At 52.5% G+C, this 20,434-nt stretch overlaps 1 protein-coding gene across 2 annotated transcripts in view; it reads left to right on the top strand.

Annotated features, from left to right (window-relative positions):
- The first annotated feature begins 12,884 nt into the window (after positions 1-12,884).
- Positions 12,885-20,434, top strand: part of CLPTM1L (CLPTM1 like) — a 28,926-nt gene continuing 21,376 nt past the window's right edge. The window contains exons 1-5 of one of the 2 annotated variants that reach the window (XM_063604162.1): positions 12,885-13,305; positions 13,534-13,634; positions 16,113-16,302; positions 18,145-18,290; positions 19,167-19,245. In XM_063604162.1, coding sequence (XP_063460232.1) covers positions 13,144-13,305; positions 13,534-13,634; positions 16,113-16,302; positions 18,145-18,290; positions 19,167-19,245 — 678 coding nt within the window. In that variant the 5' untranslated portion in view covers positions 12,885-13,143. The remainder of the gene's footprint in view (positions 13,306-13,533; positions 13,635-16,112; positions 16,303-18,144; positions 18,291-19,166; positions 19,246-20,434) is intronic. The other variant, XM_063604163.1, reaches the window with a different exon arrangement.

Below are 20,434 nucleotides of genomic sequence, written 5' to 3'. Positions count from 1 at the left end.
GGCATTTAGCTCCCCCTGTGTTCCAAAGAACATAATCTATTATTTGTTCAAAAGTAGGTTTCCTGAGGTAACTACAAAACCCCCAATATTGATGCTAAGTCACATGGAGAGCTGCGGGAGGCTGGCCTGGCTTTTTGTAAGATAATAGCAGGGCTCGTGTGCTCTCTGCTGAAACCTGCCATCTCATCCATTTCCTCCTGGGAAACTGGGCCATCGATGAGGGTGACAGCCCTGCCAGCCAGCGACATCCTCCTATGCTCACTGCCCAGGCAGCACGGTCAAAGGATGAAAATATGAGTGCTGGAGAGCCCTCTCCTCCCCGCAGTGCCTGCCACCCATCCCTTCCTCCTCCTGACACTGGCCCCCAGTAAGGACAAGGGCAGCACGATGCCCCTCCCTACAGCCATGCCCAGGTGGGGACCCCGTGGGCGGAGTCCAAGGTCCTCCCTCTTCCTGCCTCCCTCCGATCACTTCCGGCCCTCATTACCCCCTTGACCCTCATTCCCACGAAGCTCACAAGGGCAGAGCCTGTGCTGACCCTTGGGGAAGACTCGAAGTGAGATTGGAGGGCTGTGGAGGACAATGGGCTGTGATGGGTGGGACTGTGCCTGCCTCCAAGTTTAGATGTTCAAGTCCTGACCCCCAGGACCTCAGAATGTGACGGTATTTGGAGATGGGGTCTTTACAGAAAGGATTTCAGTTAAATGAGATCAAGAGGGTGGGCCCGTTGTGACTGGTGTCCTTGTAAGAACAGGAGATCAGGAGGCGGACATGCAGAGAGGGGCGACCCAGTGAGGACTCAGGGAGAAGACGGTGTCTGGAAGCCAAGGAGAGGCCTCAGGAGGAAGTAGCCCTGCTACACCTCGATCTGGGACCACCAGCCTCATGGACTGTACTTTGAGCAATAAATGTCCTGTCTAAGCCCCAGCCTGCGGTCATCAGAGGCGCTGGAACCAGAGCGACTCCACCTCGAGTGAGGGCTGGAAAACGAGGCTAGGGCTTGCTAGGCTCCACTCCCAGAGAGTCGGGCATTCCCAGCCTCTAGACGTTTAGGGATAAGGGAACAAATAAATAATGTTTACTAAACAGACCCAGACTTGGGAGTCCAGATACCCCGATACCCAGAGAACAAAGGCATTCCTAATTTTGCTTTAAAGATAAATAATATTGATTCTTGCAAAATATACTAATTAAGAAAATTAATTCTTTATCATCAACCCTCGTAGCAGAGCACATCTCCCCATATATACCAGGATTGTACCCCAGGTGGGTGCCTTTCTCCTCTTAGTTTCGGGAATGCCCTGCTCTGTCTATGGAGCAGCCGTCCTTTCACCACTTTACTCTCTTAATAAACTCACTTTCACATGGTACTGCGGACTCCCCCTGAATTCTACCTTGTGCGAGATCCAAGAACCCTCTCTTGGGTTCTGGATCAGGACCGCTTTGCTGTAACACGGTGCTGCTCCATGGCCACGTGAGCCGATGGATGCAGAGACCGACGGCGGGCTCTTTGTTACCCTGGCCCGCCCAGGCTCCCACGCCTCCCAGCCCTTCTGTCCTCGTGCTCTGATGGTGGCACCGTGTGGCCTGCCCTGCGCGCTGGGCACTGCTCAGCTGCTCTGTGGGTCGTGGGCACTTCCTGACACTCTACAGAGAGGGGCCTTCCTGGAGTCATGAGACAGGACACTGAGACCAGCCGCCTTGTCTGGAGACTGAGTCCCGTGTCAGGGACAAGCAGTGACTGCCTCCCTGACCTCTGCTTCCTCCACGCTGGCAACAAAGGCGGGAAGCAGGAGGCCGGCCTGACACCAAGACGCAGATGGCAGGGGCCGTGTTTCATCCCAACGCCCAAGAGCTGTTCCTGCGAATTCTGCTTGTACGTAGGTGACGCCCAAACTGCATTGTCCACACTTCCCCAAGCCTACAAATTCACTTCGTAGGATTTTATTTTTACTGAATGAATCCTACAGGGCTTGTCTCCCAAGTGCTGAGATGAACAGATGATGGTTGCTGTCATCCCTGGAGCTCACACATCCCCCAAGGGCACCACACACAGCTCCTGCTGCAAATAAGCCCGTTGTTTTCTTTTTTCTTTTTTTTTTTTTGAGATGGAGTCTCTCTCTCTTGCCCAGGCTGGAGTGCAGTGGCACGATCTCGGCTCACTGCAACTTCCACATTCCAGATTCAGGCAGTTCTCCTGCCTCAGTCTCCTGAGTAGCTGGGATTACAGGCGCCTACCATCACGCCCGGCTAATTTTTTGTATTTTTTAGTAGAGACGGGGTTTCACCATGCTGGCCAGGCTGGTCTTGAACTCCTGACCTCAGGTGTTACACCCGCCTTGGCCTCCTAAAGTGCTGGGATTACAGACATGAGCCACCACACCAAGCCAAGCCTGTTAGTTTTCATGATCCGAGAATTAGAAATGAAAACACTGAGTTACAACATCTCCCCTATCAGGTTGGCAAAACTCCACAAGGTCACCAGCACACCCTGATGGGGAGGCTGCAGGGAAACACACAACCTCATGCTTTGCTGCTGGGATGCAAACAGCACAGCCCCTGCGGGAAGAAGCTCAGAGATGCCCGGAAAGACCTGTGTACATTCACAACTGCATCCTTCAATTCCACTTCTAAGCAGCTACCTTAAAGTCACAAAATATCAGAAAATGGATGTTCAAGGTCATTCAACGTAACCCTGCTTTTAATACCTACAGACATTTTTTTAACCAAAGGATATATTCTGGCAAAATATATTATGTATGTATATAACTAAATGGAACCTCTGAGATGAAAAATACCTTTGAAATGAAAAATTCATAAAATGAGCAGCAGTTTGAAAACTGCAGAAAAATACCAGTGAACTTGAATAAAAGTGAGAACTTGAATACAAGCATTAGAAAGTATTCAAACCTAAGCACGGAGACGGGAGAAAAGTTTCAACATAAAAATAAACAGAACCTCACTGACATTGAAACAGCATCAAGCAGCTCATATACATATAACTGGAGTCCCAAAAGGAAGAGGCAGGCAGAGAAATATTTGAAGAAACCTTCACTGCAACATTTTCAAACTTGAATCTCACAGATTGATAAGCCCAGTAAGCCCCAAGCAGGACAAACAAGGCAAAAGCAGCCAGACAAATACACACAAAACACAAAGAAACACAGAAGAACAGCTGCCAATCTGTCATCAGAAGCAATGCAAGTCAGAAGACAATGGACTGAACATGTGATTTAACATGACAGAAGAAAAAGTGCCCATCAACCTAGAGAATTAGTGAAAATATCTTTCAAAAAACGAGGGCAAATTAAGGATATTTCCATACAAATGACAATTGGTAGAATCCATTTTCAGTAGATCTGCATAACACAAAATGCTAAAGGAAGTTATTGAGGCTAAAGGAGTATATATCAGCTGTATTTCACGTGAAAGTGAAATGTATGACAATAAAGAAAGGAATAGAACAGAAATGGAACGTTACTGTTTAAAGTCATTAAAATCCACATGAAGTGTTATAATATCTGGAAGTAGACTAGCTTAAGTTTAAGCTGCAAATTGACAATTGTAGAAAAAAACACTGAACAAGTAAAGCAAAAAGATCTAGCTGAAAAGCCAATAAGAAGACATATTTGAATCCAAAAAAGATAAATTTATAATTCTAAAAGAAGGAAGAAAAAAGAGGAAAAAGAACAAAGAATGAATAGGACAAATGAGAAAACATTGATAATTAAATTAAATTTAAATGATGTAACACTCTAATTAAATGGCAGAGATTGTTGATTGAAATACAGAACTAACTCTAAGCTGCCTACCAGAAACCCGTTTTAAATATAAATACACAGGTTAAGGCCAAGCATGGTGGCTCATGCCTGTAATCTCAGCACTTTGGGAGGCTGAGGTGGGAGGATTGCTTGAGTCCAGGAGTTCAAGACCAGCCTGGGAAACATGGTGGAACTCCATCTCTACAAGAAATACAAATATTACCTGGGTGTGGTGGTGAACCCCTGTGGTCCCAGCTACTTGGGAGGCTGAGGTGGGAGGATTGCTTGAGCCTGGGAGGGTGACGCTGCAGTGAGCCAAGATGGCACCACTGCACTCCAGCCTGGGTGATAGAGCAAAACCCTGTCTCAAAATTTTACTTAAAAAAAAAGAAAATAGGCTGGGCGTGGTGGCTCACACCTATAATCCCAGCACTTTGGGAGGCCAAGGCAGGTGGATCATCTGAGGTCAGGAGTTCGAGACCACCCTGGCCAACATGGTGAAAACCTGACTTTACTAAAACTACAAAATTAGCTGGGCATGGTGGCAGGTGCCTATAATCCCAGCTACTCGGGAGGCTGAGGCAGGAGAATCACTTGAACCTAAGAGGCACAGGTTGCAGTGAGAGATAGTGCCATTGCACTCCAGCCTGGGTGACAAGAGCAAAACTCCATCTCAAAAAAAAATGTGTAGATAGATAGATAGATACATATGTATATTTAAAACACAGGTAGGTTAAAAGTTAAAGGAGAGAAAAGGGCATGCCAGGGAAGCACTGTCAAAAGAAAGCTGAAGTAGTTATGTTGACACGACACAAAGCAGATGTCAGAACAAAGAACATCACCAGGGATAAAGAAAGACAACAGGGTCAAGTCATCAAGAGGACACAATGACCCCAAATGAGTATGCTCCTACTAACAGAAATTCAAAACACATACAGCAAAATTCAAAAACTTTTATCACTGAACCATGATTACGTTGGATGTAGTAAAAATGTTCAGCTTTTCTCTTTGAAAGTCACCAGAAGGAGAGTGGTGTTGGCAACAGGGCTGACTAGAACTGTCTGGCACTCATCCCCTCCTCCCCACAAGGAAGGATCAAGGCAACAAGTTGACAGTGACAATTTGACTGGAGCGTCGAAGGCAGAGTGCTGGACTGCAGCAGAGGCCGGAGACACCCCTGTGGTGCTCGGAAGCCCAGGTGGCCTCTGCTGCCCAGTCTTTCTCACCCACCAGTTTGACCTAGAAGCAAAGAGGGACTTCCTGTGGCAAGGAAAAGGTAAGCAGATCTCCACCAGCTGCCACTGCTACAGCAAATGCTGGCAGTCCTTGCTGCAGGAGAATGCACAGTCCTTGCAAGCCCTGAGCCCAGTTGGGAGCACTGCAGGGAATTCTCACAGCAGTGTTCCCCCGATTAGGAGCAAAAGGTGTGCACCTCCCACCCCACGCCCATGCCATGAGCCAAGCTGCTATTGCATCTGGAGGGGCTCTGCCCTGGGGCCAGTAGCACCTGCACCTCTCCAGCACTGGGGCTCCACTTTCATGCCACCAAGCCCACGTGAGCAGCTGAACACCACAACCCCAGCTGCATAGAGCTTGGGCCCAGGCTTAGCTGTGGCTCTGGTCCTGCACAGCAGGGAAACCCATCCCCACCGCAGCTCTTCCAGCTGTCTGCTCCTCCCACCTGCAGCAAACCCACCCTTGAGCCAAACAGCTGCAGGTCTCCCCACATAGGACCCACCAGCCTCCAAGCAACTGACAGCAGGAGCTCAGGGCCTGATAAATCAGCCCCACAGCACCCCCACCTGCAGGTACGCCCCTGGCCTGCCCAATGGCTCTGTGCCTCCAATAAGGGCCTAAGAAAAAGTCCCACAGGCTGCCCCTGGCGATATACAAAAATTAGTAGCATTTCTATACACAAACAAAAACCTAGCTGAAAAAGAGATCAAGAAGGCAATCCTATTTCCAATAGCAACAAAAAATATAAAATACCTAGGGATAAATTTAACAAAAGAGGGGAAGGACCTCTACAAGGAAAACTACAAAAAACTGACGCAAGAAACTGAAGAGGATATGAACAAATGAGAAGACATCTCATGCTCAAGGATCGGAAGATCTAATATTGTTAAAACGATTGTGCTACCCAAGGTAATCTACACATTTAAGGCAATGCCTATCAAAATACCAATGGCATTCTTTGTAGAAAAAGAAATAATATTAAAATTTGTATGGAACCACAAAAGACCCCAAACAGCCAAAGCCATCCTGAACAAAAAGAACAAAGCTGGAGGCATCACACTCCCAGACTCAAAATATACTACAAAGCTACAGTAACCAAAACAGCATGGAACTGGCATAAAAACAGACACACAGACCAATGGAACAGAACAGAGGGCCCAGAAATTAATCCACTTTCTACAGCCGACTGATTTCCAACAAAGGTGCTAAGCACACTCACTGTGGAAAGGACAGATTCTTCAATAAATGGTGCTGGGCAGTGGCTCACACCTATTACAGCTACTTGAGAGGTGGGAGGATTGCTTGTGCCCAGGAGTTCAAGACCAGCCTGGGCAACACAGCAAGACCCCGTCTCTACAAAAAGTTTAAAAATTAGCCAAGTGTAGTGGTGTGTGCCTGTAGTTTCAGTTACTTGGGAGGCTGAGGTGGGAGGATTGCCCGAGCTCAGGAGTTTGGGGCTGCAGTGAGCTATGAGCCACTGCCCTCCAGCCTGGATGACAGTGCGAGACCCTGTCTCTAAAAAAAAATTTCTACTCTAGTGCTTACAGCAGACCAATTCATAGTGACTGAAAATGGGGACATCCTACTGCCTATCGACTGCCCATCAGCATCTGGGTGGCTAGCCCAGCTGTGGTGCATTCACACCAAGGAATGCCACTTGGCAATTAAAAGGAACTACTGTTAAGTGGAACAATGATGAGTTTCACAAACACTGTGCCAAGTAAAAGAAGCCAGATACAAAAGACTGAGTGATTCCATCCATGTAAATTTCTAGAACAGATGCATCCACAATGACAGAAAACAGTCTGGCTGCAAAGGGGCAAGAAGGAAGTTTTGGTTTTTGTTTGGAGTCAGGGTCTGACTCTGTCACCCAGGCTGGAGTGCAGTGGTGAGATTGTGGCTCACTGCAGCCTCCACCTCCCAGGCTCAAGCAATCCTCTTACCTCAGCCTCCCAAGTAGCTGGGATCACAGGCATGTACCACCATGCCCAGCTAATTTCTTCTATTTTTGTAGAGATGGGGCATCACTATGTTGCCCAGGCTGGTCTTGAACTCCTGGGCTCAAGTAATCCTCTCGCCTTGACCTCCCAAAGTGCTGGGATTACAGGCATGAGCTACAGCACCTGGCTGTTTTTAAGTAATGGAAATGTTCTATATCTCCGTTGTAACAGGATTTGCATGGGTGAAGACATTTGTCAAAACTCATAGAATTGCACACTTAGAATGGGTTTTCTTTATATAAATTATTCATCAGAAAATTAAAAGGGAAAAAAGGCTAGGGGTAACAACAAAAATACCCTTTTAGATGAATATAAAATAATCCTTAGAGAACCATCATCTCCTTATCCTTGGCAAGCATCCCCTCAGGGAGAGCTGCTGTTCTCTTTCCACCCCTCTGATGTCAGCCCCAGTTCCTGGGAGCCCAGATCCACAGCGTTGTCAGCCTAAGAGAGAGGTTCTCTAGAAGAACAGATATTAGCTTGAGAACAGAACATTACAAGGAGAGTACACACGCCATAGTAAACCATATGCCTATTCAGGGAGGTCAAGGAAGACAAAGGTCTTTAAAGGAAAAATGAGCAGGATCACAATGGTTTTGAGATAATTCTCCTTGGCTACAAACATCAATAACAAAGGTCATTCCAGTCTGAGGTTGGACAGGCAATTGCTGGGCAGTTGTCCCTGCAGAAATATTTTTTTGTGTAAGGGTGTGATGGCCTCTGTGCCGGGTTGTGGTTTTTGTAGTCCTTTCTGGTATCAGGCACGCAAGCATAAGTGTCCTCTCTTCATGGCCTTCCCCACCACTCTTTGTCAGGGCTTTCTTAACATTAGTGACTCCATTTTGATTCTGACAACTTTCACAGCATGTATTTAGAGCAGCCGCTAGGTGTTCATCCACAGAGGTGGCCGTGAGCAGTTCCTGGGATCATAACAAGAGTCCATTCTGCTTGGGTCTTACCACAAATGAAGTAAAGACAGGCCCTTGGGGAAAGGTTGGGCAGACTGAGCCCCACATGAGCAGGGCAGGAGATGGGCCCGCGCCCCAACAGAAATGTCAGGCGATCATCAGGTGATGGTCAAGCGGTTGTTAAACTGTCTAAAATAATTATTGGTTGCAGCTGGTGCCAGAGAAAGGCAGGCTCCCAATAGATAGAAAACACCTAAAGCTGGTGATGAGCCACTTCCCGATAAGATCTCAGGAGTTGGCACAGGTGGGAATTGAACAATGAGAACACTTGGACACAGTGCGGGCAACATCACACACCAGGGCCTGTCGTGGGGTGGGAGGGATAGCATTAGGAGAAATACCTAATGTAAATGACGAGTTAATGGGTGCAGCAAACCAACATGGCACATGCATACCTATGTAACAAACCTGCACGTTGTGTACATGTACCCTAGAACTTAAATTAAAAAATTAAAAAAAAATCTTAGGAGTTGGTGAGTGAGGTCAAGCATGCACACTACGAGGCAAAGTGGCAAAGTTTAACCAGCGTGTGACCTTCCCCTAGGAACTGGTAAGGGAAGACTGCCTCAAGAGGGCACCGCACAACTCCAGTAAGCACACTGTGCACGCGGCCCTCCCAAGTGCCGGCAGGCCACTGCGCATGCGGACAGCCCACCCCAAGGGAAGAATCAGGGGAGAAGGGACGCAGCCCCCCAGAAGCATGCCAACATATAAACCCCAAGTCAAAGGTCAAAACTCTGTACTTGCTCTCTCAAGATGCCCACCTGGCCCTCCTGCAAGTGTACTTTACTTCCTTTCGTTCCTGCTCTAACACTTTTTTAATAAACTTTCACTCTTGCTCTGAAACTTACCTCAGTCTCTGACCCTGCCTTGTGCCCCCTGGATGAATTATTTCCTCTGAGGAGGCAAAAGCTAAGTTGCTGCAGACTTATACGGATTTGCTGCTGCTGACACCAGGAGATGGCGTTCTGGGCTCCCTGTGGCCCTGGAGAGTAGCAGCCTCCCCTCTTTCTCCAGGACCCCCCCCCCCCCCGCCCACTAGGAAAGGGCAGCAGGCACTCAGCTCGTTACAGCCCATGCCATCGATACCTGTGTGTGCATGAGCCCCAGTCTCACCCAGGGCCCTAGGAATGAGCCACGGCCTCCCTCTGGCACGAACGGTTAGCCTTTGGGAAACCCGCAACAGATGCCCACATTCAACTGGCGAGATTCTCAAACACCGGCCCACAAGCCAGCACCTGGAGGGCTGCTCATGCACATGGTGGCACTTATCAATAACTTTTCAATGATGGAAAAATCTTATCAATAACTTTTCGATGATGGAAAGATGTTCTTGGGTGGGCTAGGAAGTCCTGTAAGAGCTGTGTCCTTGCAAGAGGAGAGCCAGCAGCCGGGCACAGGGGTGACACCTTGGGCCTAGATGTCCCTGCCCCTGACCTGCTAGAAAGCTGACTGGTCTGCCACAGAACGCTTCTGCTTTGCCTCCAGGAAAAGGCCTTGTTATCTGCGAACTCCCAGAGGCACCCATCGCAGGATACCCAGCTTTGCCTGAGGGCTCTTGTCCCTGCTTGCCTATAAATATCTGCACCTGGGACAGAATTTAATCCAGATCAAAACTCAGTCTGAGACTTCCTTTCCTAGAACTACAACCCCAGGGGCAGGTAGTGTGGGCAGAGACAGAGTCCCACCTCGCCCTGCTGACACAACATCTGTTGAATGAGACCAAATGTGGGTTTGTGGCCCTTCATCCATAAATCCTGCAGATGTGCCAGGCCCGGTGGCTCACGCCTGTAATCCCAGCACTTTGGGAGGCCGAGGCGGGTGGATCACAAGGTCAGGAGCTCGAGACCATCCTGGCTAACACGGTGAAACCCCGTCTCTACTAAAAATACAAAAAATTACCTGGGCGTGGTGGCGGGCGCCTGTGGTCCCTGTTACTCTGGAGGCTGAGGCACGAGAATGGCGTGAACCCAGGAGGCGGAGCTTGCAGCGAGCTGAGATCGCGCCACTCCACTCCAGCCTGGGCGACAGAGCGAGACTGTCTCAAAAAAAAAAAAAAAAAAATCCTGCAGATGTTAGAATGCGCGGAAGAGAGAGAAACCCAAAGTGTGAATGAATACAGAGAGGCAGGAGATCCAACACCTTCCTCCCCAGGAAAGCCTGGGCACGAGGTCCCTGAGCTGAGCTGAGCCTGGGGGCTGGCTCCAGTCTGAGGACCGCCCACAGCCCTCACAGCAGGGTGTGTCCACATTCAGATGCCCTCCTCTCTCCCTCCATCCCCCTCCTAAGGCTGCATCGGCAGCTGTGGCCTCGTAGGGAGAGGTGTGGTTTGGGGGTGATTTCCTATTTCCTTCGTGTCTGACCACTGCCCGAGGGCCTCACAAAGGAACCAAATCTTTTGGAGCCTGCATTTCCTGTCATCCTTAGTGGCCTTTGGAGTCCTCAGTGTATAAAGACAGCAAGGGCCAGCTGTTCATGTTAGCTTTCTGGAACATTCCAGGCACTCCATGTACTAACAGGTTCCTTGCCAGAGGGCCCTCAAATGATGGAATTGATAAAAGCATTATAAAATGTTGATAAATTCTCTAACCATAGACGTGGAGCTCAGTGGGTACGAATGCAAGATGTGACTCCCCCAGGCCTAGAAAGAAAGCCTTAGCTTCAGAGACGTGGGTAACCTTGGCTCTCCACAGGAGTGAGGCCAACAAGGCCAGCAGAACAGGGTCAAGCAGCTCCTGTTGCCCAAGCAGCCGCAGCCGCCTGGCCTTCACTGCATCCAGCTGTGCAGTGGCAGAGAGGATGCTGCGTGGGGACAGCAGGAGGAGAGGCCTTCAAGACCCAGGCCAGCTAAGCCTGGGGAGATAGAGACAGCCACCACGCTGGGGGAGTGTGGACGCAGGAGTTTGAGGAGTTCTGCGGGGTGCTGGATGGGGTCCTCCTCTGGCGCTTTCTTGAGGGAGTTCTGCAATGATCCACATTCTTTCCAGGGACTTTCTTTCAAGTGCTGTCATATGCTGCCGCGGCTTGCCGGCAGCCCAGCCTCAGGCGGTCGGAGTCGGAAGGCGACAGATGCAGGGCTCCCTTTCCTCATCGGGTCTCTCAACAGGGCAGGGGGACGGCCATGAGTGTGCAAATGTGTCCAGACCACTGCAGAACCTCTCATCTGCTCAGCTGGAGAGGCCCTTCCTGTCTCTGTGATCTTTCCCAAGATGGCCAATGTCCTGCACCACCGGCCACCCCTTCCGTTGGTCACTGTGGATGACACTAGGGGTGGACACTGACCAAGGAGGCACCAACCTGATTCCAGCTCCTAGAGCTGGCCAGGTGCCTGACAGGAAAATGAGGCATCTGAAGAACACGGAGAGATGGGGGTAGGGTGGTAGGGAGGGAGGGAGATGAAGCCACACCCCAGAGCTCCTGGGTTTGCAGCTCCTTCCGGAGGCCTGGCTAGGTCCCTGCCTCGGTTCCTGCCTCTGGATGCCGTGAGACAATCCACCCTGGATAGCCTACCAGTCCCCTTATGTTTGACAGCTGGAGTTGGAATTTGCCTCCCGCAGACCACACGTCTATAGCCTTCATTCACACATCGCACAGACTGTGGCAGGACCAGCACCCGCTGCCGGTGTGGGACGCCTGGCCCTGTAGGGGACCCCAAGAGTGGCTGGAGAGCAGGGCGTGATGCCTCTCGGGCCACCCTGCAAAGGGCTCACGAGCCTCCTCAGGAGGATGCATTTGATCAGGGTAACAGGAGTCAGCAGAGGGCTTTCCAAGGACAGGTTTGCCAAGAAGCGAGAACAGACTGAGGGGGGAACGATAGAGGCACTGGGTGCAGTCAGACACCACTGCAATGGTAGACGAAAACCGCGCCGTGAGAAGACTCTGTGGGGAGGGTAACTAAGTGCATGAGCGTGAGAGGGGCGAAAAAAGCCTCGGATGGCTCCGAAGCTCCTGGCCCAGCTTCCAGGGGTTGGTGGCCCAGGACCGCCCCTGCACGCGGCCTCGGGTGCCTGCTCCAGGCAGACCTGCTTCTCTGGCCCAGTCTCGGCACCAATCACTGTCCCATCCGCCAGTCAGCCAAGTCCTCTGAGTTCTTCCCGGAGCCCAGCACCCTGATGCAATTGTCCCTGCTCTGAAAACCCTCAGCAATCTATTGGGTCTTCAGTAGCATCTACTCTTTCTAGAAATGTCGAACAAGGTTTTTCGATTGTGCTGCACGTGTGGCAGACACAGAAACGGAAACGAACTTCCAGAGAACTGGCCAAAGGACGGGAGCTGCTCCAGTAACTGAAGGGCACAGACTGAGCGCTTCTGATGGAGTCGGGGAGGTCGCCGGCCCATCCACCGGCTGCCCGAGGGCCTCCCACTGACTTCCCCGGCCGCCCTCCGAGGGGCCTCTGCTGACCTCGCCGTGCTGGGCACGCTCGGCTTTAGCGGGGAGCTGGGGGGTCAGGTTCAAGGCTGTGAGGAGCCACTTCAGCCTGGGAATTTGAATTTTTTTCTTCAAAAGCGCCTGTCCCCACAATGGGTTTGTACTGGGGAAAAAACCCACACACGGGATGAGGTGCCCGGCTTCCGTGAGGGTTCTGAGCACTTCGTTTTTCTTCCCTTTTGATTCTGACAACTGTGGACTAGAAGGGTTGCAGGCCCAGTGCCGGAATTCCAGTATCACCTTCCACCAGGCTCCCCACACGTCCACATGGCCCCCACTTGGTGGTCTGGCAGGCGTCGGCGGTTGGGGACGGCGCCCCGGGGACCCCGCGGCCGTAGCCTTCCCCGGCGCCCCGCGAACGCCCTCCGCGGCCCCAGCAGCTGAGCGCCTGGGTCCCTGAGAGGCACGCCAGGAGGGCGGCGCGGGCGGGTAACGTCACACACGCGCCGCATCCCGAGACTCCGTTTCCCAGGGAGCCGCGCGGCGCGTCCACTTCCGGCAGGCGGCGGGGCCCGGAAGCGGCGCGCGGGGCCGGCGAATCCCGCGGCGCCAGGTGGGAGCGGGGCCGGAGCATGCGGGGCGGCCGGCGGTCTGCGGCGCGCGGCGCATTCGTTCCCCCGCGGCGGTGGCGGCGGCGCGCGGCGGCTCTCCAGTGAGCGGCGGAGCCCGGAGCGGCGGGCTGGGCGCCGGGCGGGCGGGGCTCGCGGCTGAGAGGCGGGCGGGCCGGGGGCGCCGGGCGCGGGGCCGCCATGTGGAGCGGCCGCAGCTCCTTCACCAGCCTGGTGGTGGGCGTGTTCGTGGTCTACGTGGTGCACACCTGCTGGGTCATGTACGGCATCGTCTACACCCGCCCGTGCTCCGGCGACGCCAACTGCATCCAGCCCTACCTGGCGCGGCGGCCCAAGCTGCAGGTGAGCGTCCGCGGGGCCGGGGGCCGGGCGGGTTGGGGTGGGGGCCTCTCCTCCAGGCCCCAGACGTCGCCGTCCCGTCCCAGTTCGGAGCTGTGGCCGCGCGAGTCGAGATGGAACCTTTCCTGGTTCCCCAGCGGCCAGGTCTTCCGCCCTCCAGCTGGCCGTGGGATGCGAGTGCGTCCTGCCAGGGCCTGGCCGAGCTGAGTCTCGACGCCCCCTCCTTTCCAGCTGAGCGTGTACACCGCGACGAGGTCCCACCTGGGTGCTGAGAACAACATCGACCTGGTCTTGAATGTGGAAGACTTTGATGTGGAGTCCAAATTTGAAAGGTATGGGCGTAGGACAAAATGCCAGTGAAAGGGAAAACATTACTCATGTTCAGACTGTTTAAAAGTTGGCTTTCTGTACATAACATGTTTATTTTAGAGAACTAGTCTTACCGAATGTCTTGAAGTGGTAGAATATCGTAACTGGAGGCCTATGCGTGGCCTGTAAACATTCAGCCTGGAAGGTGACAGGTGATGAATGTCGTTTAAGAAGTAGTTCTCAGCAGAGTGTGATGGCAGTGGGATGTCCTGGAGGGGGAGGCTCCGAAGGAGCAGGGGCCACGCTTGCTTGGTGAACCAGTGGAGAGCAGACAACTCTGCAGTTTCACTACCGGGGACCAACTTGTCTTTTCCTGGTGGAAGTAGTTCACTTAAGTTACTTGTGAGGGAAAAGAGATGAGGATAGAGGGAGCAATTTTGTAGAAAATCGTAAATGAATGACATGTGACGTTAGAATAGATCAATGTCCAAATATGTAGAATACCTTAAAAATTACATCTGACATGGCCTAATTTTTTTTAATTGAATAAGTATAATTTTAAATATGATTTGCTTCTCACAAGTCAACCATTTCCCTTCATTGCCTGGGAGGTATCTGAGGAGAGAATAATGAAAGTTTGAGACTCATGCTGGACTCCACGCCCTCTAGGCAGCCAGTCCCTGTGGGTAGCTGGAGGCACTGGCAAGCCGGTTTCTGCCTGGCCTCTTTGGGCCTGTGACCTCAAGCCAGTTCCTGCCCTCTCTCTGCCTCCATGAAAGGGAGGCCAGAAGTGCTGGTGACCAAGCTGCCCGCTCGGTTGTGGCTGCCCACACCTTTCAAAAATGCTCAGGATTCATCTGCACTGGGTTTAATTTCCCAGACATGAATACTGCCTCTTCCGTGCCGGGCCCTGTACCAGTTACCAAGGACAGCTAGTGAGGTTTTCCATTTGACCTGGCACAGCGTCAGCCTGGAGGAAGTGGGGAGAATGAGCACTCTAACACAGCTCCCCCTCAAGTGTCTCCAAGTGCACATTCCACCAGAAATACACAGCCCTGCACCCTCTGCCTGAAGAGAGACACTTAAGATGTCCTGGTGGAGACGTACTCTTTCCTGGGTAGTGAGGAGCCATAGATGCCTTTGTGTTTTTCGTTACAACCTTGGCCGTAAGATTTTTTTTTTTTTTTTTTTTTGAGATGGAGTCTTGCTCTGTTGCCAGGCTGGAGTGCAGTGGCGCGATCTCTGCTCACTGCAACCTCCGGTTCCCGGGTTCAAGCGATTCTCCTGCCTTAGCCTCCAAAGTAGCTGAGACTACAGGCACCCGCCACCACGCCTGGCTAATTTTTTTATTTTTAGTAGAGACGGGGTTTCACCATGTTGACCGGGCTGGTCTGAAACTCCTGACCTCGTGATCCACCCGGCTCGGCCTCCCAAAGTGCTGGGATTACATGCGTGAGCCGCCGCACCTGGCCAACCGTAAGATTTTTAAGGAGAGGCCGGGCACAGTGACTCATGCCTATAATCCCAGCAGTTCGGGAGGCCAAGGCGGGAGGATCACTTGAGCCCAGCAGTTCAAGACCAGCCTAGGCAATGTGACAAAACCCCATCTCTACAACAGTTTTCCAAGTTAGCAAGGCATGGTGGCACGCCCACCTGTAGCCCCAGCTGCTCGGGAGACTGAGGCAGGAGGTCACTTGAGCTCGGGAGGTTGAGGATGCAGTGAGCTGTGATTGCACCCCTGCACTTTCAGCCTGGTGACAGCGAGACCTTGTCTCAAAAAAGAGACTTTTAAAGAGGAAGAAGAACTCATGTAACCATAAACAGGTGGAATGCGAGGTTTTTCCATGGGGCTGGAGTATGGACTTCAGGCCCTGGTGTGCGGGTGAAGAGCCAGGCGCCTGGTCCGAGGCCTACAGTTGTAGCAGCTCGCCGGACCTTTCCTCAGCTCGTGCTGGATGCCGCACAGTCAGGACGGACAGCCTTGAAAGTCAGTCCTTTGTGGCTGATCATCTTTCTATCCTTAAAACTACAACACCCAAAAAAACTACCCACATTAAATTTCTGAGGTTCCAGTAGTGTGGGCCGAGGCACCTGGAGCCCTCGCGGCTGCTGCTCTTCGCTTCTGTCGCTTCGGAGTTGGGTGATTCAATGTGTGTGGTCAGCTGGTACCCTGGCCAGGCCCAGAAGCTGCTTTCCATCTGGCTGCTTCAGCCTTGTGGCCTCAGGTGGGTTATTGACCTCTCAGCCTCCTGAGATGGAGGCAGGAAGTGCGGGCTGTTTTGCTTTCGGCTGTAGGCGCCCACACCTGTGCCGAGTTCTCAGGACACACACACACAACGCACACGCACACACGACTCGTGAAGCCCTGGGCAGGTGGGTTTCATTTTTAGTACTTCTGAGCTAAAATTAGTTTATTGAAGCCGCTTTATAAAGGTATTTGAATAGGCTCTAGAGACCCAGAATATAATATGTATGTAGTGGAAATGATTGTTCTGTTTCAGGACAGTTAATGTTTCTGTACCAAAGAAAACGAGAAACAATGGGACGCTGTATGCCTACATCTTCCTCCATCACGCTGGGGTCCTGCCGTGGCACGACGGGAAACAGGTGCACCTGGTCAGTCCTCTGACCACCTACATGGTCCCCAAGCCAGAAGAAATCAACCTGCTCACCGGGGAGTCTGATACACAGGTGAGGGTCTTCATGGGTTACTGATAACAGGCTGTGCCTCTCTGTCAGAACGGACATGTCTTTCTCCACACAGGCGGGCGATGTCTAGGGCTCCAGTGACTTTGTTGGGAGTAAAGCCAAAAGCCATTGGAATGTTACTGGCGTGCATTTCTGACTTTCAGCTGAATCATATCCATGAATTTGCAGACAAGTTTTATCTAAAATTAGGGACAGTTGAAGTGATCGCTGGCATTCTTGATGCAGAGTCCCTCGGGGAGTGGGCCCTCTCAGTCTCTGGGGGCACCTACTGCACCTGGTGGGATGGAGCGCTGGTCCTGCAGAGCTGGCCTGCAGCTTCTCACCAGGAGCTCTGGAGATGAGAGCTGGGCTCATTCTGCACTCTGTGTAGGACTGGACTATTCCTAGATGTTTATTCTAAGAATGTAATTGGAGATTATGGAAAAGGTAGAGGTACAAGTTGTAGTTTGTACATCTGTAGAAAGGTGGATGCGCAAGTAAAAACTGGAAGTCACTTAAGTGATCATGAATACAGGCCAAGGATAAAGCAAGGGAATTCTGACACCCACCTTTGTGTTGAGTGGAAGGTGAGATAATTTACAAAACAAGGCCGGGCGCAGCGGCTCATGCCTGTAATCCCAGCACTTTGGGAGGCTGAGGCAGGTGGATCACCTGCAGTCAGGAGTTCGAGACTAGCCTGGCCAACATGGTGAAACCCCGTCTCTACTAAAAATACAAAAATTAGCTGGACGTGGTGGCACACGCCTGTAATCCCAGCTACTCGGGAGGCTGAGGGAGGAGAATCGTTTGAACCTGTGAGGTGAGATGATGCCACTGCATTCCAGCCTGGGCGACAGAGGGAGACTCTGCCTCAGAAAAATTTACAAAACAAGAAAGATGGCAGCTTTCCAGGAAGAGGCTGTGAAATTGTTCCAGACAGAGAGAGAGAGAGGTCTCTCGGAGTTGATGGGGTTTTGAAAGCCCTACCAACACCTGCTCCTGCCTCTCCCCAGTTTGCATCTGTCTCCTTAGGAACATCCCTCACCTGCCCCTCTCCGTGTCCCCCTCATCTGGGGCCCCCATCCCTCCTCTCCAGTGTCCTGAAAAGTGGGTGGGGTGATGGGTATGTAGCATGTAGCGCAGGAAGCCTCCCTTGCAGGTAGCAAATGTGAGGAGGTGTGGAAAACCGTTTGTAATGTAAATTATTGCTAAACTGTATCTTTAGGTAGGAAATGGGTAAGGCGATAGTGTTTTCTAGGATGTATCAGATCTGAACCGAACTAAGATTTCCCTGTCAGTCCGTGTCCCATTTAAGTTTAACTTCATGTAAGAGCCATGCGTAATCCTCAGTGTGTCTCCTTTAGGCAGTCCCACATGCTTGGTTTTAGAAGCTGACTCCCTCTCAGTCTCCTTACAGCCACAGGGCTGTGTGAGCTCTGGACTTGCACAGTCTTCTGCCAAGGTCAGGGGGCTCTCACCCTCTCAACTTCCGAGAAGTGGGCCCACTTAGTTTGAGGACCCCAAAAAAGGAATTGGTGAAGTCCGTGACCACATGTTGCAAAGCAGCACCCCCTGGCTTCCGTGGAGATAAGGATGGGGGGAGGTGTTTGGCGAGAGTCTGGGGGAATTGGCAGCTGTGGGGCCGCTCTGCCCTCTCTGCTGGACTCTCCCCCAGTTGTGCCCGTGCGTGGCCGTCTGTTCACAGGTTAGGGCGCTGACCCTGCTGTCCCGGGCACAGTTTGCCCGTCTGTGTGGCTGTTCTGTTCACAGGTTAGGGTGCTGACCCTGCTGTCCCGGGCATGGTTTTCTGTCCCAGCATTGGCCTCTGTTTTCCTCACTTAACAGCAGATCGAGGCGGAGAAGAAGCCGACGAGTGCCCTGGATGAGCCAGTGTCCCACTGGCGACCGCGGCTGGCGCTGAACGTGATGGCGGACAACTTTGTCTTCGACGGGTCCTCCCTGCCTGCCGATGTGCATCGGTACATGAAGATGTAAGTGGGGCCCCAGAGCTGGAGCGCCGGGGGGAGGGTGCTGGGACCCTGGCTGGCCAGAACTCGCCAGCAGGCCACTCCTGCACCCTGGAGTCCCCTCTGTGGGGAGGCACTTGCTGCCCGGGCCTCCCAGCTCTTTCCCACTCCCTCGTTGAGGTTGTGCTGCTACCACAGGGCTGGAAGGGGGAAGAAAGGAATTCAAGCTGGAGCATCCTGCCCTTTGCTCCTGGCTGGCGAAGGCTTCCATGGAGAGAAAACGGAAGGCGCTGATGGGAACGGGTTGCTTTGCTCCCCTTGTGATTTTTTAACTTGGCTCATTTAGATTTACTTAAAAGTTAATCTTTAGATTATTTAGTATTACTTGCCATCAGTTAAATACAATTATTGGAATTCACGTGTTTGGCCACCTGAGCTCACCTCGTCTCTCCCATGTGTTGGGGATCCCCCCCCAACTCCCACGCCACAGCTCTGCCTCCCAGGTGGCTGCAGGTGACTCGCCCTTCCAAGTGTAGCGGCCACATCCTGGGATTGCTCCGTGTCAGTGCGTCCTGGGATTGCTCCGTGTCAGTGCGCAGAGGGCCCTGGGTTCTGCTGTACGGCCGTGTCCCTGTAATTCCCCCGCTCCTAGTGGCCGTGGAGGCATTTTCCCACCTGTGGCCATCACTTCGTGGGGAGTGGGTCTCACAAGCGTGCATATGTTGTCAGGCTCTCTGCTTCCGTTTGGGGAGGCTGTGCCCTGGGGTCATTGTGACTGAGAAGCAGTTGAGGGTGGTGCTGGGGGCACTTCTCTGGGGTAAACCCAGTGTCTGGATGTGTTGATTCATTGAAAGGTAAAAGCCTTGGTGCTGACTTTGGAAAGTTGTGCTTTAATCCCAGGATCCAGCTGGGGAAAACCGTGCATTACCTGCCCATCCTGTTCATCGACCAGCTCAGCAACCGCGTGAAGGACCTGATGGTGAGTGACACCTCTGCCCGCTGGTCGTGCAGCTGGCGAGACACTGACCCCAAGACTGGCCCCGCAGCCCCCGCACCCTAATGGACCAGGCCACTGCTGACATTTGACACGGAGCTTTTACCCATGCTGGGAAGCACTGCCTTCGAGTGTGCGAGGGTTGTGACGCGGGGGGCCCTGGTGGTGCGCTGGGTTTGCCGTTGGCTGGCTGCGGGGTCCTGCTGAACCTCTGGACTGTCACTGGTGAAAGGCCCCTGGAAGATTGTTTATGCAGCGCGTAGAGGGCAGCGCTTAGAGGGCAGGCACATGAGCACCGTGTGAAACAGCGTCTGCGTGTGAGTTCCTGGTGTGCCATGTAGATTAATTCACAGTGTCCTGAGCAAACTCCTGCTTTCCCCACCAGGGCTGGTCCTGCACAGGCGGCCAGAGGAGCGGGTGACAGCCCTTCCTCGGAGCTGGAGCCCCCGGGGTGGCCCCTGGCAAGGCGGAAGGCCTATGCGAATAGAAGTGGCTGCTCTCTGGGCTCTGGCGCCCTGTGGTTACGGGCAGTGACAGCGCCTGCTCTCCCAGAGTTGCTTTGAGAGGAGATGAAATGTGGCCAACCTTTGGCCAGTATTGAGACTCACAGAAGCGGTTAATATTTAATGTCTCTTACTGCACATGAGGCACTGTGCTAAGCACTTTGTGAACCTTTCTGTAATCGTGGTGCTGGAAGCTGTGGCGTTGTTTCACGGATGAGGTTATTTGGGGTTCAGAGGTGAACGCTCAGCTGGGGCCCTGCAGGATCGCCGCCCTGCCCTGCCTGCCTTCAAGCCATCACTGTCACTCCGGACCACCCACTAGGAGCCGGCCACTTCCACTTAAGGCTCTCGGCACCTGTGACCTCTGAGGCGGGCCCTTTCCCCTTTTTTGTTGATGAGGAAACAGTCCTGGGGAGAGCAGAGGGCTTGCTTGCTGGCGGGGGGGTGCAGCTGGGAAACGGAGAAGCGAGCACCTGGCTGCTTTGATCTGTGCCCAGGCCCTGCTGCCTCCTGCTGACTGCGGCTCTCAGAACAGTCCCTCTGTACTGCTGTTCCCTCAGACCCCTTGCAGTCCCTAACATACTGACTCCTTCACTTCTGGGGTCACTGATTGCTCCTATACAACCTGCAGGCTGGGGGCTGCGCAGGCAGTGGCTGGCGAGCAGGTCTGG

This window comes from Pan paniscus, chromosome 4 (genome assembly GCF_029289425.2).
Source record: "Pan paniscus chromosome 4, NHGRI_mPanPan1-v2.0_pri, whole genome shotgun sequence".
NCBI lineage: Eukaryota > Metazoa > Chordata > Mammalia > Primates > Hominidae > Pan > Pan paniscus.
This window is presented reverse-complemented; position numbering and strand designations above follow the sequence as displayed.